General features: G+C 37.6%; 1 protein-coding gene across 2 annotated transcripts in view; it reads right to left on the reverse strand.

Annotated features, from left to right (window-relative positions):
• Positions 1 to 16,347, reverse strand: part of LOC137160848 (uncharacterized) — a 258,303-nt gene extending 241,956 nt beyond the window's left edge. For both annotated transcript variants that reach the window (XR_010921987.1, XM_067559764.1), the window contains exons 1-3: positions 16,309 to 16,347; positions 15,728 to 15,922; positions 6,774 to 6,806 (exon numbers count right to left, since the gene is read on the reverse strand). Coding sequence is in view for 1 of the 2 variants with exons in the window: in XM_067559764.1 (XP_067415865.1) it covers positions 6,774 to 6,806; positions 15,728 to 15,922; positions 16,309 to 16,313 (233 nt within the window). In the remaining variant the exon portion in view is untranslated. The remainder of the gene's footprint in view (positions 1 to 6,773; positions 6,807 to 15,727; positions 15,923 to 16,308) is intronic.
• Positions 16,348 to 19,840: the final 3,493 nt, after the last annotated feature.

A 19,840-nucleotide genomic window follows, 5' to 3' on the forward strand; every position in this document is an offset into this window, starting at 1 on the left:
GGCCCCTCTTGCTTATTGTGGGTTCTGATGTGTAACTGGGACTCATTATAGATTAAGCTACAATGAGATTTAGTGAGACTACTAGAGTTAAGTGACTGTCTAACTTGGCAAAAAAACTGTGAGGGACAATTTCACCCATTTACAAGTTTACTCTGTGTATCCGTCATGATTTTATAAAGTAGCAGCTGAAAAGAGACTTCAGTTTGATCACTGGGGCATATATCTCAATTAGACAGACTGTGTGGGTTGCCTTGTCTTACCCAGGAAATATCATTTCTGGACAAACTATTGAATGGACACTTTGAACAACCCTTTTTTTTTTTTTTTTTTGGCTAATTAGTATTGCATTCCCTCTTCTTTTCTCTTTACATCAGACATTCACCAAGCTTCTCAAAAACTAAAAAAGATCTAGGTTAAGTGAATTGTGGTTCTTCTAGCGAATGCCCAGGTCAGCCCTGTCTTCATAAGAATGAGAAAATCATAGAGCAACCTTTTGACAGAATTGTTAATTCCCCTAATATTAAGAGATAAGATTCTCATTTTATGTGAAGGCGCCTGGACAGTACACCTTACTCTTTTAACATTCTTAACCTTTGCTTGCCTGCTCTTCTTCAGATCAGACATTCCTCTTGTAGGATGCTGCTAACCTATCATTACAAAAAACGTTTTCAACAAAAACATAAAACATCTTAATACTTTGGAGCATCATATCTGCATGCTGCAGTGAACTCCATTTCAAATTAAATTCCTGGCTCCACGATTATCTCACCTCCGCAATAAAACAGGATTTACTTGATTTATAAAGAAGCAAACAAACTGTTTGGTAATTTATATCAAACTGGATTGAGTACAGTTCAAGGATATAGTCTCAGATCTGTCTGATCCATAAGTTATCCAGAGTTTTACTATTTCAGTTTTGTACTTCAATGGTTTCTAAAATGCTTCTTTGGAAAGCTGGAGTCATTTACACAGGATGAAGTCCTGACATTTTGCAACACACAGGATGACTCTTTTGGCATCGTGAACAAGAATGAGTCTGGCAGGACATGAAATACTTGGTAGGAGACTGTTTCATTGGTCAGGCTCATCAGGAATTCATTCTCTTCTTTGGCCATGGTCTTTGCTCTGATTTCTCAATAAATGGAGATCTGTCTGGCATCATGATCCATGTGGTAAAGTTTTCTAGCTTCTCTCTTTCTAGCCTTTTTTCCCCTTCTTCTACAAACTGTTAAAAATAAAACTACTATTTCCTATATTTCTTATCTTCTTCATTCGATCTGGGTCCAAGAAATCCATGACCACACTCGTTTTCCAGGTTCAGGGAGGACTTCTGTCTATCTAAACCTTCAGCATTTCAGTGATGCTGCAATCATCTATCACTTTGTTCCAGATCATAACTTCAGTGGGTCTCTCCTTCTTCCAACAGCTTGTCAAATTATCAACAAAATTATTTAGATTGTTGAAAGAAAGGATATCATTTATAATACTAACTGTTGAATGGCCTGGATGGCCAGCATCCATCCACTTGCCCTGCTGTGCTGGGCTCTCACTGAACACCACCGTTGGCTGAGAGTCACACTATCTATCTGTAATGGAGCAGAAATTCTTTACAGAATTCCCTGTGCATCCAGATGTATCTTCTATACCTCTCCCCCTGCCAGTGAGCCTTCCCCTTTTGAGGCATTTTTATTTCTTTCTTCCCATTTATCTGAAAAGTGGGAGGAAGCAACTGTCACATGCAAGATCGCTGAAGAATGAAAAATAAAAGGAGAAAACACTGGTGGCACAAACTGTCACCTAAGGCTTCCTGCTACCTTAGGCTTTGGGCTTGTCTACATGAGAAAGTTGCTCCCATTTAACTTATGGTACAATAATCATCTTAAGCTAAAGTGAAATAGACCTGATATAAAATGAAATAAAGGTGTCCACACAGCCTTTTGTGCTCATTTAACTAAATCAGTTTTTAAAAGTAAATTTAAATTAATTCTGTGCAACTTGTATGTAGGCCTGGAAAACTGGACAGAAATGTTAATTATCACATTTTAATTAATATGTAAATCTGCACTTAGCATCAGGCTTAAACAACTCAATTGTGTTTAAAAACAAATTAGCTGGTATTTTTTTACACCTTTTCTAACACAATGCACCATACCAGTGTAAATAAAGCTTACGTGGGCAAGGACCTTGGGAGAACTGATGTGGCAACTCCAGCTTTAGAAGAAAGAAGGCTGATGTGGCAATGGAATCAAAATGTGCCTCAATCTTACTGATACTTATTTCCTTCCAGCTGCTGTTTAAGATGGTAGGGGAGGACATGAAGCAGCAGCAGCACCAGCTCTGGCAGAAACAAAGAGGAATCTGATATCAGGGATCAGAATTGCTTGAGCCCCACCTCTGCTGATTACCTCTCTCCTACTGCTACCCCACAAAGTCATTTAAGAAAACGATTTGGTTTCAACCTGGTATTATAAATAAAATAGCTTTGTTCACTTGAGTTCAACATATTTAAAGGCTATTGGGACACAGGATCATTCTACCAAAAAAAAAAGCAACAGGAACATATTCCAAGGGAAAACAACACTGGAGAAAAATGTGAACACAGATGGTGAAATTCAGAACAGGTAGGTTTGACACTGTTTTAGTTACACAGTTACCTCGGTCCCTCCTATTCTCGGCCTGTGACACATATCTAATCTCCTGTGGGCTGTAATACTTTGGTTTAGTTTTGAATATTGGGTTTCATGTACAGGTACTAGCTAGCGTTAGTGGCCTGATATACAGGAGGTCAGACTAGATGATCTGGAGGTCCCTTCTGGCCTTAAGCTCTTTGACATTAACCTGTTTTTATTAATTTCTTCCTTCTTCAAGGGAGTTTCAGGGAGACTGAAATGCTCCAGAGATGGATAATGGGATAGAGAACCTTTTTCATCTGTACCTCACTGATTTTAATGAACCGTAGCTCAGTAAAGACCAAAAGATATTACAATCTGATGGCTCTTTCCTGCCCCATGTGTAAGTGGTTGGTGGTTTTAGTATTAATGACTAAACTAGTCACATAACTATAGGTAACACGACAAGTTTGTATTGTCTAAAAACTTACTATGTCCTGCTCCAGACTCCCATCTATTCCAACTGCTACATTTTATTTCCACTGTCTTTTGGGGGGAGGAATAGAGATAATATGTCCACAAAGAGAGATTTTATAGAGAGCTGGGTAAATAAAAATGGAGTTTTCCTGTTACAAGCTGGGGAGAGGAAGAAATACTTCCCAAGCAAACAGTTAAGGTGGAGTCACGTTTGCTCAATTTACTTGGATCACAGGCTCTCAATTAACAGGATGCAACTTGCATTTCATCATGCAATACTGAAGCACATGCAGTAAGCTTTCACACTTGCCCCTTAGCAGCTGCAAATTTTGACCCACACTATTTGGACCAGCCCTGTGTTTAAATAGGTCATATATATATTTTACATTGCGGCTAAGTAATAAGACCATCTTACTATGCTACTTTTTTAAAAATTTAATATGTTGGAATAGGCTTCTATGACCAAATGCAACCCTGTATTCACACTCTACATATGCACCCTCATAATAATCTTTGTACAAAATATACCTTGTGAGGTATCATTTGAAAACTAATAACTCGCTGGTCAATAATATCATGGTGAAATGTATGTTGCAACATTATATGTAAAGTTATGAATTCCCCTTGTATGATGTTGGTAGCACATATTCAAACCCATGTAGCCCTGATTGGGCAGGGGTGGTTAAGCAGGTCTATCTTAAACAAAGGAATGGGTGTTTACCTCAATTTACATATACAGTAGAACCTCAGAGTTATGAACACCAGTTATTAAAAGACTCCCAAAAAAGGCAAATATATTATAGTACAGTGTTAAACATAAATTACAAAAAAAGGGGAAAAGAGCATTTTTCTTTTGCATGGTAAAGTTTCAAAGCTGTATTAAGTCAATGTTCGGTTGTAAACTTTTGAAAGAACCACCATAACGTTTTGTTCAGAATTGCGAACATTTCAGAGTTACAAACAACCTCCATTCCCCAGGTATTCATACCTCTGAGGTTCTACTGTAAGTACTAAACGAGGTCTTTGAGACAGCAAGAGGGAGACAAGGCAAATCTTCATTTCAGCATACACAGGGGAAAAGAAAGAGCATGGGGGCACCTTCACCCCCAGACTCTACTGCCTTCCCTGTTTGAATAAACTTTGCTGTGAATACTAGTATGCTGGTAATAATGGTAATACTCAGAAGAATCCACTTCAAAGGGGGACTGGACTATAGAAGTAGGGGGCAAATACACCTCAGTGAATCTCTCATTCTCGCTCTCTTTCATCTAAGAACGGAAACAAACCAGCCCTTTGGACTTTGGGGGCAGATCTTGACTTTTGAATTTGGTCAGCTATGTTGCTGGGAACATATGGTAAGGATTTTATCTCAAACCAAGTCAAGTTTGTTAAGATCTAGTTACTAGAGAGCATTTTGTCTTTATTTCTCATAACATATCTAACTTTGATGTCTTATATTTGTATTCACTTAAAATCTCTCTCTTTGTAGTTAAATAAAAAAAATTTATTCTTCAATCAAAACTAATCCAGTGTTGTGTTTAAATGGAATTCTTTTATAATTCCAGTTAAAGTAGCAGACGGTTGTACATTGACCCTTCACAAGGGCAACAGACCTCTAATATTTGAACTGTCCAGAAGAGGCCAGACAATACGGAACACACATTTTTGGGGAAAATCCAGGAAGTGTGCTGGGGTCACTCAAGTGGTAACAAAGGCTGGAGGAAGCCAGAGTGTTGACTGAAATGTTTCTGGCAGGGTGAAGCTATATGCAGACACAAGGGTATGGCCTGCATGCTGTTTGCGAGGGGCCCAGGTTGGGAGCTACAGCAGCAAAGCATTGTGATGTACCCAAGGTTGCAGAGCAGGTAGTGACAAAACCCCTCACTCATCTGGATTGCACCCCAGACTCTTATAGTTTCAAAGGGAGGTTGTGGAATCCCCATCGTTGGACGCTTTTAAGAACAGGTTGGACACCCATCAGGGATGGTCTAGATTTACGTGGTTCTGCCTCGGCACAAGGGCCTGGGCTTGATGACTTCTTAAGGTCCATTCCAGCCTTATATTTCTATGATTCTATAACTGTAAAGTAGAAAGAAGAGAACCAGAGTTGCAGATTTAACTTTTCTCATTTTCATTGACAAGGCTCAATGACAGTAGAGTACAGAATTTAAAAAAAAAGAAATAAAAAATACATGAAAAGAAAGCATCTCAGCTGTCTCAACAAGGTTCCTTCCATGCCCCCTGAACTATGTCAATCTGGTTTATTTCTGTTCTAAATTTAGTAGTTGTCTTGCATTCCTTTAAATGTTGATAAATCACTGTGTAGTTTGAGTGTGCTACTTTTAATATAGGTTGACAAAACAGTCAACCTCTTTGCCCGCTCCATTTTCTCAGCAATAAACAGGTCTGGCTAGATAGACTGATAACCATTTAATATAAAATTTCACTTTTCCTGCTACAAGGAATTCATTATGTGAAAATAGTAAGTGGGGCCAATGGGACAACCTATACTCCCATATCATAGAAATAATCTTTATTCTGTCCCAGTGCTGCCAAATTTGAGGAAGAGTTCAAAGTGTTTGTAACATTATCCTCTCACTCGTCCCTATTTCAAGCCAGTACAACAGTCATGCAATACACATATTTTAAGACATGCCAGTGTCCATTCTTAAATTCTTCTTAATGAGCATTTCCAGAAAAAGATTGAACCATGATTTATTTATATATGTACTCTTAGCATAAATATGTTTTACACATTTTGTTTAATTACTTTTGAACTATCAAAGTTCCTAAGTAAAGAACAGTAATAAGGAACATAATCAGAACATAAAAGCCTGAAGTACACAGGGAAAAGCTGAGCACTTAACAGCCTTTACATTAGAGCTAGGTATAGCAAATGCTAGTCAACAATGGGATGCCTACAGATGGAGGGCAGGGGGCAGGAGGGGACTTCAACATAAAAATGTTTTAATAATTTCTCTTTATTCTCAGAAAGTAAAACTTAGAATTGTAAACCTTTTCATGTATTTTACACAATAAATGGCTTGTACAGCAAAATTATAGCTTTCTTTACAGATACTGTACACCACAAAGATTTTTAAAGCAACTTTTTGCTGTGATTAAGTGAAGATGGAAAAAAATCTACATACTGGAGTTGTTGAAATTCTTGTGGAATTTATTAACTTCAGTGCAAATGCTAAGACCAAATGAGTTTCTTTAATTTCCATAATGAAATTGTTTTTGTAAAGTAAAAATACTGTAATGAGGCCAAAACGGTGTGCTTTCAAAGGCTCCCATGGTGAAACAAATGAGATTTTAGCTTCTCTAATTGGGCATACTGCAAGCTGGGCTTGACGCTGTCTTCAGCACAGGATGTTTGTTATCCCTAACAAAAAAAGGTCTACAGCTGTCAGCATAATACTATATAGCTTTTCAGAAGCCAAACCATCAGGAAGAAGACTGCTGTTCTCTGACTGGGACCACCCAAAGGGAGAGATCAAGTAGAGAACAGCTCTACTTTTCCCTGATTAAGAAGTTATTCGTAAGGTAATTTGTTTACAGCTATCAAAGATAAGCTTTTGAAGGAACTGTCAAGAATTCCCAGAATCCTCTAGAAAAATTTTATTTAATTAAGCAATGAACATGGATATTCTTTTTTTTTCCCCCTTCTGAATTAAATCTTATTACCTGTCAACACAAGCCTTTGGAGTTTTACTGGTCCTGCAGGAAAAAAAAAAGTTAGATTCATTGCGTTTTGTCTGTACTGCCAAACTCTGCTCATTTGCTGTCATGTAAAACACCATAGTAACAGCCTATAAATCAGTAAGAACTTTAGAATCATTTGGAGGAAATATTATTTTAATTTCCCCCTCAACACTGCTTTAAGGTGTAAGATATAGGAAAAGATATGCCATTTCAAAGTATTTTTCAGCATCTGAAGATTTATTAAATTTAAGTAAATGTATTCTTTTATAATTAATCATGCTTTAATGTTTGATGCAAATGCAGTGCTTCTACACAGGAAGTACTGTATCAGAGGAATCTGACCAAACTCACTCTCTGAAGTTAAACATTTCATTCTGATGTAAAATCAGGAACAAAGGGTATCCTATAAAATACAAAACAAGTAATAATAATGGTTCTTTGCTCAAAACTTAAGCCACCACTAGAAGACCTAATGATTTAATCATCAGGAAAATTTCCTGAAACCTGGCAAAACACAACATAAGCCACTAACAGACTTACCTAAGCATTAGCAGGCAATTTTTCTATTCAAAATGGTCTTCCAGTTATGATTTCTTTGTTAATAGCTGAAGGAACCTATTTGTAAGCTTGCTAGCATAACTCTATTCATTGTTTTAGTCTCACATACAGAATGTTCATGGCTGATACTTTTCTCTATAGGTTACCAAACCTCCTCTGGTGAAAAGTTCCAGGGGGGTCGCCGTGTTAGTCTGTATACAGCAAAAACAACTAGAGTTCTGTAAGCACCTTAAAGACTAACAAATTTCTGCAGGTATAAGCTATCATGGTCTGCAACCCACCTGCAACCCCATCTGACAAAGTGGGTTGCAGAAATGTATTAGTCTTTAACCTGCTACAGGACTCTCATTGTTCATACCTCCTCTGCTTTTCTGTTTTTACTCCCCCAGCCATTGATCTCACTGCACCTTTAAGCGCGGGGGGGGGGGAGGGGAGGGGAGAGAGAGACACAGGGATGAAGGGAATTTGGCTGGCTGGCCAAATGAAGGGAACAGTACTTTATGCCTGGAGGGTGGAGAAGGACTGAGAGGTCTAATTGTTACAAAAGGGGACAAGGGGCCAGTGTGGTGACACGATGGGCAAAAGGGTTTAAAAGGGGCAGCCCTGTGCATGAAGCTCCCTTTTACACAAAACAGGGTGAGGCAGGACCCACCCTCCCTGCCCTTTAGGTGGTAAAATACCAGGTTTGGTCAAGACCTGCTGTGGGCATTGCACTAACCGCCCCTTTTTTAGGGGAACTGGGAAGGAATTTTTCCCTCACCACCAGATTGGCCTAGGTGGAATTGGGTTTCTTTCACCTTCCCTGCAGAGGTTCAGGGAGGGCTTTGTTCATACACGGCATGAAGGGAGATAGGCTATACGTCACAACTTTTTATGTAAGTGTAGGGCAGATGTCCAGTGCAGGATCTCCATAGGAAACGTATACAGTGACCAGATAAACAGCTTGGAAAAGGACTTAAATGGAGGTGTTCCTTAAAAGGAATGGAATGGGGGAAGAGGGTTGGGGCTCCTATGAATTGTATGGAAGGGAGCCAACCCCCCATTTCTTATATCCCACTTAACCCTCTGACAAGGAGGGGTGGATGATAAGGTCCCAGCAATGGACTGGCTGGGGGACCCGGACAGAAAAGAAAGAGGGGGAGCTGGCAGAAGCCCCCATGGTAATTATTGAATGAACATGGGGTTACCTGCACTGTACACTTTTATCTAATAATAAAGTTGTGGTCTAATTAAAACCATATCAAATGTCTCCTAGCCTTCCTTCGGTATAGCCAGACAATCAGTTGTCAATATGCTGTATAAGTGAAGTAATTTTGCTCTTGGGGGGAGGAGTTTTTGAAAGGGTGATAGTTACCAATAAAAATCAATTATTTAAAAAAAATTAGATAATTATTTAAATTGTATTTTTTAAATTTAAATTAAACACAGGTTTATTTTTAAAAATAAACATTTAAAATAAATTTATAATTGACAACTTGAGTTAAGGCCTAAACTTCTTATAATCTAGTAAAATCATTTAAATTAAATTCAAAATATATTAAGCAGTGCATGTCTTCTGTCAAGTTTTAAAGAAAAATCACACCACTGAACCAGTTAAAGTCACTGGCTAAGCACATGGAACCAGAGTTTGTTGATGTGCTAAATCAGATTGTGATAGCAGTAGCCTCTTCTGCAGTTGCAAGAAAAATATTTTCTTCATTTCAGTTTATTCAACTAGTTCAGTTCAATGATTAGCTCATTCCAAGTTAAGAAATCAATTGGGAATTGAAACAGTAAGGAAAGATTGTGTTCCTCTTCCAATCTATCTATTAAAACTAGGTGTGAGAGGATCGGATCTACTAGTTCTAAGATCTTGACGGATATGGTAATCAGAAACAATCAGAGCAATACACTGACTTCAGATAACATTTCCTTGGTTTTAAAAATGAGTTCATTTTAAATACAATACTTGTTTTTCTTATGTGTCCGGCACATTTATGGTAGTTTTATTTAATAAAAAAATGAAAATGCTGGTATTGTGCACTTTAATTGAATTTGAATTTCAATCCAAATATAGCTTGGCACAAATCAGAAGTAAAAAATTAATCTTCATCTGGAAAATGAAAGCATCATTCGCCAGTTTCTACCATAATCAAAAGGTAAAAATTAAAAATCTGAATCAATGTAAGTTAAGCTATATAATTGCTTAAATAAATGTGCATAGATATAGGATATCCACCTGGTTAGCAAAAAAAGCAACAAGTTTAGTATAAAGGCTATATCTAGCTGCAAAATAACAAGTTTTAATGGTTACCCACGGATGTGACTCAACCGTTCTTTACAAAAATAAATAAAGACAACAAATGTAAAACACAATTAAAAATCAATTATTTAAATCAAGGTTTCCTGGCTGCTGATTTAAATCACAATTAAAATCAGATATTTCAATCACATTGATTTAAAATCAATCAATCCTGGTTACCACATGTTCTACAATTTCCTCCTCTTTCCTGATTTAGAAAGCATAATAATCAAAGAGAGATTGATGGACTCAGGAAAGAATTATGATTAAAAGTATTAAAAAGAGAATTAGAAGAGAAATGGTAACAAAAGAATTAAGGAGTGGAAGAAAAACTGAGGTTCTAGGTGAAATCCTAGGCTATTGAAGTCAATGAGTATTTTGTCATTGACTACAATGGAACCAGGATTTCACCCTTTGTTTAGATTAGCATTTTTTTTAAAAAGTGCACACACACAGAATGAATGGGAGTGAATATCTCTAAATATCAGTGTCCAGAATTTTATGGGATTAGTTTAGAAGGATCATGTTTGATAAGCATTGGAAGGTATTTAAACAAACAACATTTTTGGAAACCCTTCAGTTAAGTTTCTCTTCAGCTAGTTTCCAATACCATTATGTACCAAATTTATATTTTTCAAAGGGGAGGGGAATCAAAGGGATAGAACAGATTAATTAAATATTTTGATAAAATTCCAGCTCTTATTGATTGTAGACTCACAAGTTACATTTATAGATCAGGGATCAGTTTTAGGCAATTAGATATTTTAATTAACCTAAAGTCAAGCTTAGCTTCGGACTATAGAGAGTTTCTTAAAGGTAAATTAATCAGAAAACTTTCAGCAATAGGCACAAGCAAAATAGCCTCACACTACTAGAAAATTCAAAGAAAGCAGAGTTTGAGGGTCTCCTCTGAACACAGTGATGATTTCAAGGGGAAAATAAAGAACAGGGAACCTACGGTATGGTTTTGACTTGCTGATGGAAGAATATAAAAGAAATTATAAGCCTTGTCACAATAGCTGCCAATAGCATTACATAATAGGCTTTTGTATGCTATTAGACATTAAACAATAGGATTCATAGCAATGATTACATCATTTATATTTTGTATTAAAATTATTCATAATATATCCCATGTATGTTTCTAAGTTATGAAATAGCATATGCGTTAGAAATTCACCATGTGTATACCTGTCTAATGCTGTAGTAGATGCTATTAAGCTATATATCCACATTACAGTTTCACATAACCTGTCAAAATATTGACAGAATTTTGATCTTTAAACTAGAGGACAAATGTAAACACACATATTAATTTGCTGCTGAAGCTAGTCACAGAATAGACTATAATTGGCGATCCATTACCGGTTTTCAGAAATAATGGTGGTTCAGTTATAAAAACCAGATTTACAACAATATTTTAAGAGTGTGAAATCTAAATTGACTTGTTCAAAAGATTACATCAAGTTTAATAATTTAAAATGACATAGCAATTTTTATTAATTCATCATATGATATTTTCTAGAAACTAAAAATTGTTGAAACAGTAAAATAACTAATCTACAATTAATTGTTCTTTTAAAAAAAGCAATTTTCACTATCTTACTATTAAAAAATAAAAATATTTGAATATTAAGATATCTTTTGTAACACCATTCTCCTCTACAGATTACCACTATGACGGGCACATATATTGTTACATTGATGGCATATTGAGCAACATTATTCATGACAAGAAGCAAATAATGAATCTGGGTCTCTGTTACCAGTTCCATTTCTTAACAATTTCATATGTTCACACATATGCATACACATACACATGCTCCTCCCTCCCCCCTTAGGGGTTAAACTGCACTTTGGAATTCACATTATTTTGCAGATGTGTCACCCTTCATTTAAGTTGCTACGGCTAGCACTTCTTTTCTATCAGCTGAAGCAGTTAATTTACTTTCATTGACCATTCAGGAGCATAATCTACCACCTGCTTATTTTGTTTCTCTCAGGCTACACAGAAGTCTAAAAAAAGGATTTTTTATTCCATAGTTTAAATTTGTATGAATGTAATCTTGAATTCTGAAATTCTCTGAGGCATTTTGTGAGTGGAAATGTTGGGATTTTTAAAACACCACATCTATGCATACATGTTTTGTTTAATATAAGACAAATCTTTCAGGCCACATTGAATTGATGCAGCATTGCTGAACTTATCTGAAACACAGTGAAATGTAAGTGTATTACATATTTTTCAACTGCTGTCTAATTTATTTTTTTCCACAATCAGGGAAGATTATAGAAGATTAAACTCTTTTTTCATTACTATATAAAACCATCCTTTCTATGTGAGAGAGAAGGGGGGGGGGCATGTAAATGTTTGAACAAATATTTTCTAAAGTATTAACATTCCACCAGTTAAATATTTAAAATCAGACTTACTAAAATCATACCAACAGATAAGTCAAAAGTGATGGGAAAATTTTAGTGGCATTCTCTGCTATTTTTGTCCCATTGTAAATAATAAGACTATTTCTACTGCTCTCTAGACTTTTATAATGCCACCAAATGCTAATTCAGACTTACCATTAAGAGTTAGAACTAGGAGCCAGAAACATGTTCTGTTCAGTCGGCTGCTTCATTTTGTGTTAAGAGACTGCAGTTTTGACTATAGGGCCATCTGCTGTTAACTTTCTTTCTCATAATCCTTCTTATTTTGCCAATCCAGTCAAAAGCAATTAAACGTGTTTTGCCATTATAATATGTAGATAATTATGATAAATTACAGTTTTAAAATGAGTCTCAAATTATGCATATGCTAGGTATTTTCCTCACAGTTAAATATAAAAATATTCCTGCACTTGTGAAATATTACAGCTATTTTATTAGTGATGTTAGCTCTGTAATGAGGTACCTACAAGGAAATTTCCTAGGCACAGAGCCTGACAGTCATTAGAAATCTATTTATATCTCAGCAAGATATTAGACCAAGCGGATAGCAGAGCCATAACATTCTGTGTTGCTGTTGTACAAAATATATAGCATACAAGGCTCTATGTTGTTATATTTTGTTATGTCACAAAATCAATAACACACTTTTTATTTGTGGTCTTTTGTAACAGGAGGAAAAATTTTGGACAGCATGGTGTTATATAAAAAAAAGACTGAGCTTAATGGTTTTGAGAAAATTGACAATTTCTGAAGCAAGTTATACATTACACCCCATTTCAAACTTCCTTGGACTTTGTTCAAATAGTCCTTAAAATGAGACAGAACACAAATAATCAACATTCAGAACTGATAACATCAGATCTTTTCAAAGAAAAGTCCTCACATAGTGGTACACTGGACAATTTCACATTAATTTATGTTGTATTTTATTTGTGGCTTCCTGTGTGATATTTTTATCTGAAGATTTGCTTTAAAAAAATTAATACCCTTTACATTTTATTGTAAAACTAAAATTAGAAATAGTTTATTATTTAAAATTTCCTCTGTTTCTTTTCTTATTAGTAGATCAGCTTCTTTAGAAAACATAAGTCCCTATAATGCAAGCACCATCCTACTTGCAATGACTGTCGCTGGATAGATTGATAGTTCAGAGTCTGACACTAAACATATATAATTCTTGCAAGAAGTGTTCAGTCCAGTAAGAAAACCCGTTTACTTATTGCAAGTATAGCAATGTCTGACAGCATCTGAATCATGGCAGACTATAAAGAGGAACAGCTAGAGGGAGAAACAGAAAATGTCAGACAACAATTTTGGCAGCAGTAGAACCAAATCTTAGCACTGTTAAGTCTGTGGAGATGGTTTCTGCCTAGTGATGGCCTTATTACTTTCACCTCATTATGACCACACAGTATTCACAAGTAAGTCAGAAAAATAAAAATAGCTAACAAGAAAAAGTTATCAGTCCTATTGGCTTAATTTCTCAGAGCTAAAGACACAAGTGTTTTGTACTGACATTTAAATAATTCCCTTCAGATATGGCAATGGCGCAATATAGCAGAGTGGTGATATGCACCGAAAACTAGCAGTCAATGTATGCACCACTTAAATGTCAGTGATAGATCTTCAATTGTGCTTGAAATTACAACTTTCTGATCCCAAACCAGATAATGCCACTTAAGCCAAAACAAATGACCCTACACAATTCTTACAATTTGAAGTACTTTAACATTTAAAAATATCTAAAATTAAGTTTATATTGTTCTGTAGCCAAAAGGGTTTTTATAATCATTTAATACGTGTAATATATTCATTTCCTCCCCCCACCTCTTTATTGGCCTCATCATTCTAGTTAGCAGCTGCCAGTATGTTACCATACTTTTTTTCCCTTGGCAGGACAGGCAAATTGTTCCCCATGGACCAGATGTCAATCAACAAAATAGCAAACGGTGGTGTTTGGGCAATGAGCATCAATTCTCCTTCCCATAAAACTGAGTAGATTATTTCCAAAATACTCATTTGCCAATAGACTAGGGCTTGGAGTTAGTTGTGAGATCCCCTGGTTGGTCTTTTTAAAGTGTGACATCAAGTTATTCCAACCTTCCATAATTAATTTTAAAAAATACAATGAATATTTTAATTTTTAGGCTAGTGCTATATAATTATTTGAGTAGGCATTCATCTGAAAAGGCCCTTAATCAAATACTATTGAAGCAAATCAGTGTTCAGCTAATGTATTTATTTGCAAGGTTAATTTTTCAAACTATTCTGAAAATTACAGTTTACTGTTTGGTATAGTACATGCTGTCCATACTTGCTCTATATATTTCATCAAGAATTTTCAAGGGGACACTCCTGATTTCAGGATTCAAATAAGACATACCATAAATTTATAACTTGGCGAGAACAGTCGTTGACACTATAAAAATTTTTAAATACTATTTCATCACTAACTGCTTCATCTTTGAAAAATTGCAACCAAAATTGCAACCAACCATTGTTTTGTGAAAATAATAGTTTGCACTCTATTCCCAGTTAATTAGCTAGTCTGACATCAGTCAGTCATGTGGGTGCCAAATAAAAGTGTTCAGAATGACTAAATGCTACTTAAAATTGAAACTATTTTAGAAATAACCTTGCTAATGTTTGCTCCTTCCAAAACACATAGGAAAATGCATGTTTGCAAAGAAGAAAAGAAAATAAGATTCACTGATAAAATTCTTACCTATAAAGTGGATTTTTGCATCTCATTACTAAACACCATCTTCCCTTAGTAAAAGGTAGCAAGCAACATTATTCTAAAGACAAGCTTTTGGGATTGCCACTGTGCTATATGGTCAAAGTCCATTGCCAGAAGATACTTCCACAATAGTTAAACTACAAAATGTGCTGACACCATAATTAGAATTAATAACTAATTAGAGCCATCTAGAGGTAACCAATCCCATGAAATGTCAAACACAACCATTGAAGCTCCCCTAATGTGTGGTGGGATATTCCATATTGGTGTACTTGGATGCCAATCGTTGTTTATGTATAAACATGCAAAGTGCTTTACATACAGATAGAAGAATGTCCTTGAACAAAGCGTTAACAACCTGTATCACAATCCATCTTACAGGTATGAATTTTCATTTCTGTACATGCAGTCTTCTAACTCAGGGCCAAAGGAGTCTCAGTAGCAGGAAGCCAACATTCAATGTACAAGCACATAAAAATAATCAGAGGGAATGAAATTCTAAAGAGCCTTGGACACCTGTAAACACTAGTATCTAAAACCTTAGCCAACAGAGGTACTGGTATCCAACATGTAATAACTTATGGAAAAAACAAAAAGACTGAGACGACTAAGGGCTCTGTAAAATGTTCACCCAAGAAGTAGGCAAACTTCTATATCATATGCCCTAAAACAAGGATGACACAGGAGAATCTCTGCAATATGTTACCTGCTTCTTTAGTGCCTGATCTACCTAGATGTCTATCTCAAAATGAAGATGTGTTCCATGGGAGAGACTATACTGGTACCATTCAGACAGAACCCAAGATGTCAACTAATACCTAGAGAATGCCACTTGCTCATCCTCAGCCTTGATCTGCACAATGGGAGAAGGGAAGCAAAATTGTTGGTAATGTGCGTAACCCCTGTGGAGCTTACCTTGGTTCCTGGATCTCTGTTTGCTGGTAACTCAGGGACACTGTCCCTGAGAGAAGGGAGGCCACGGACAGATTCAGAGTCCCAGTTGCTAGGCAACTGAGAGGTAGAGAGGAGAGACACAATTTCCAGCGATAGGGGCCTCTATCAGTTTGGGGGGATGGCCACCAGCACGCCTGCTCCCAGGAGCAGTAGGGCCTGGGAAAAAGGCATGGGGAAAGAGGTTAGAGTCAAAAGACTGACAGGAAAAAGACCAGAAAAGCGGAGCTAGCCTGTCCAATAAGGAAAGTCCTCAGTAAGACACCACCCACAGGACCGCTGTGAGAGGGGAGAAGCCATTTTTGGAAGGAGTCTGGAGTGAGCCACTGAAAGAGAAGGACTAGAGTGGTTGAGCTCTTGAGTCCGAGGCCTGAATGCAGGGTTCCTCCTGAGACCCTGGCCTCTGGGTAAGAACTTTAAGCTTCCTCCTTTCCCTGTTCAAGGTAACTCCCAGTTTATAGAGTTTTACTGGGAAAACTCTCCCCTCACCACCCCATCCCAGTCAGGCTGAGTTAGCCCTTCAGCTCCCTACATAAATCACTTACCACATGGCAAATACTGCTCCTGCTACTAGTTCAGTGCTCCTCTTCTGCTGTGATTGTATTGGAGCTGTAGGGTAGGATATTAAGACGGAGAATTTTTAGGATAGTAGCTGTAATATGCACTTGATCATTGCGTCCCAGAAACAGAAGCAGCCTGATTCCTGCATGAAGAGGATGCCTACAACTGACATTGTCAGCCCCTCTGCAGTGTTGAGGAGCCTGGATTCAGCTCTTGCCCTGAGGACCATTTGTGAAGTTCTGAGTGCACCATCTTTCAGATAGAAAGGAAAATTGTTTGGGAGACTCCCTATTCTCTGAACTGTGTCCTAATACCATGTGGTAAGAAATTGGGGATATTATTACTTACTGTCTATTAAACCTTTTGGAAGGACTTACCATCTTATCTCTTGTGTGAGGTTTTTGGGGCTGTACTGGACCAAGTTAGTCAATCAGCTTCTTACGGCTACAGAAGATAATGTTTTCACAGGTCATCAGGGGCCCACGTGGAGCATGCATACTGACAGGATATTAAGTTTTATTCCTGCTATACTAGGTCACATAACCAGGACTTGGGGCAAAATTCATCAGTATTATGAGCGAGAGTCTGGGTGAGCCTAAGAGTACTAATTTACCCTGTTTTGCCATATTTACTTACTGTTTAATACACTTACTCTGTTGATATATTGCTTGTATTTATGTTATTCTTGGGAGTCTTCAGCTATCTGGCAGATAACTCTAGGTTATCCTTGGGTAGAATTTTCCTTCCAGGCTGCCCTGGTGATCCTGCCTGGAAGGAGCGAGTGGGGTGGAGGTATTGTTAAATACATTTATCTGAGAAGAGAATCAGGAATTTACATCATGCTGATCTGGAGATGGCATTCAGATGAACCCAGGCCCATCCATCAAAACCCATAAAGCGATTGGTGTTAAAGGAGGTAACCCTATGAATTGGGGAGTTACAGGTGGAAGACAGACAGAACCTTTGACTAAAATGTTGGCATTAATACCTCCTAAGGTAGTCTACATTGTGGGACACACATGAGATGGAAAGTCTGAACCTTTTCTGGCTTAACTAGAAAGAAAACTGTCATAATCTGTAGTTGTAATGACCGCACTTCCGAATTTTATAACAGTGACTATTAATCTTATTTCCTTTAACATGGTCCTGCCATAAATCTCCTGCAAAGTACAGTGCTTTCAATCATGACTAAATACTGATTTTTTTTTGTAAGAGATAAGACCCAGTTTTCCCTTGCACTAGGCCTTTAAGTCTTCTCTATCAAACTTATAAACAATTATTTAACTACTATATCTTCAACTTATAAACACACACACACACACACACACACACACAAAAAGGAGCCACAACATTTATCATTATCTTTAACTGCTGTAGTCTTTGTCTGTCATGTAATACCACCTCATCCTTTTTCCATCATCCCTAGATCTTTGGCTTTACCAACCACTGCCACCTCACCAGTGGCAATTAATAGAGGCATTTTGCCTGAATAGGATAGAGACAAGTAGAACGCCTTTGGAGCTGCTAGGTACATGTAGGCGTAGCAGTTGCCATGCTCGTAAAAAGGATACAGTATTTACTCTCCCCAAGGCTGATCTAGGAGACCAGATAATGTGGAAGAGGGGCGCCCATGATCCCAACCAGCCACACCAACTTTGGAGTTTCTAGTACCAGAAGTAGTGCTATAACTACCTTGCACTCAAGGATTTTAAAATAGGAGGATTAGCAGACCTGACTGTGTCCAGTGACATCTATGAGAGAGTGGTGTATAACATTAGGTATCTGGATCCAAGAGCCATATTCACAGATCTGTTCAATACCTTATCTGACCACTTTTTGTATTCTTCTCTTTCAATTCCTCTTCATCCTATATAAGCTCTGATTTAAGCACTAGGTATGTAGAAGAGCATACAGGATGTTCTCCCCATTTGCACTCCTATGTTAGGGGAGCTAGAGACCTGCATTTAGCTTATAAGTTTGTTGGGATACGGATCTGTCATTTCTGCCTGAAAGCATCATGTATATGTACAGTGATGTGGAAATAATAAATAATCCATAATTTTACAGCTGGATAGAGCATGGATCCCTGCTATAATAAGTGTGGCATCCCCAAGAGAATTATGACTTTTGCTAACACCTGCACCACATCAACATAACACATTGTATAAAAATCAGTCCAAAATTATAAGGATAGTGTAATGGGACACTGGCCCTTTAAGGCCAGAGGAGATAGTTACCCTGTTCCATGTATCCAGAGAAGTAATTGCAGCAATGTCTGGGAGAGAGGGTTGGTTCCAAGAAGCAATGAAGTCAGAGAGAGAAGGTAATAGGGTCATCCCAGACCATTGTTCCTTTATGGTCCCGGGATCAGAAGCCACAGACAGTAAGTGGGGCAAGGCTCCCCTCTCAGCCAGCGCAGACAGCTGTTTGAGGCTATTAGATCCATGTAGGAAGGATGAAGAGTCTGATTAGTAACTGAGTGGGTGACTCAAAAAGTGGCCTCAAGTCCAGTAAAGGGGAGGAATACTGAGACAGCTGCTGGGAGAAAGAAAGTAAAGCACACATCCCCAGGAAGGAAAGCTGTGCAATCCATGAACCTGAGAGGGAGAGTCTACGGGCCAGGATCAAGAAACACAAACCCCAGGTAGAAAGGGCATGAAAACACCTGAATTTAAGGGGAGAACAGTTTGTAGGACAGAGAAGCCAGGACCTAAAAGGACTGTGAAACCCTGAACAAAAGGGGGTTCTTTCGGAAGCTGGATGGTGCTTAATAAGTTAGACTGCAAGAGAGGGACAATAAAGACTCTGGATGTAAGAATTATTTTTGGGCTGCCAAGGGAAACTAAGGCAGCATGCCTGCAAGGCCATCTCAGGGCACAAAGAGGTGCCCTGGGAATGGCATCTGTCTACAGATGATAACAACACTTCACCAGTTCTCAAAATAATAGTACACACAGAAGTGACAATATACCCTTCCTTCTGATTTCTCCGTCCCCCCGCCGCCAATTCTTTTTAGACTGGCAGTGGTAAAAAAGGAAAGACTGTATAACCACTAACATGCATACCATGTTTGGTATAGTTTGGTTTTTCATAAATCAAACATTATTTAGGATGAAGAGAAATTGAAAGAGACGCATAATACAAAAAGCAGCCTGATAGGATGTTGAACAGATCCATGAATATGGCTCTCGCATCCAGGTACCTAATGCTGTACACCGCTCTCTCTTAGACATCACTGGACACCAGAAGTGTGGCACCTAGCTACCCTCACCAAACCACCAGCGAGCGAAGAAATAACCCTGGGAACTTTCCCTCTGCTTGATGTACTGGATGGAGTAGTTTGTTGTTCTGAGGGACAATATATTTTTACTACTCTTAGTTGCTTTTTATTCCAGGCCAGAAAAAGAAAAAAGATTTTCATCTTCAAAGATCAGGTTTAAGTTTCCCTAGCTTGGTCATCTGAGATAAACAAAGAACTGGTTGATGTTACTATGACAGATCCGTGATAGTGCAGAT

This window comes from Emydura macquarii, unplaced genomic scaffold (assembly GCF_026122565.2).
Source record: "Emydura macquarii macquarii isolate MOO-44397 ecotype Brisbane River unplaced genomic scaffold, CSIRO-AGI_Emac_v2 contig_2205, whole genome shotgun sequence".
Classification (NCBI taxonomy): domain Eukaryota; kingdom Metazoa; phylum Chordata; order Testudines; family Chelidae; genus Emydura; species Emydura macquarii.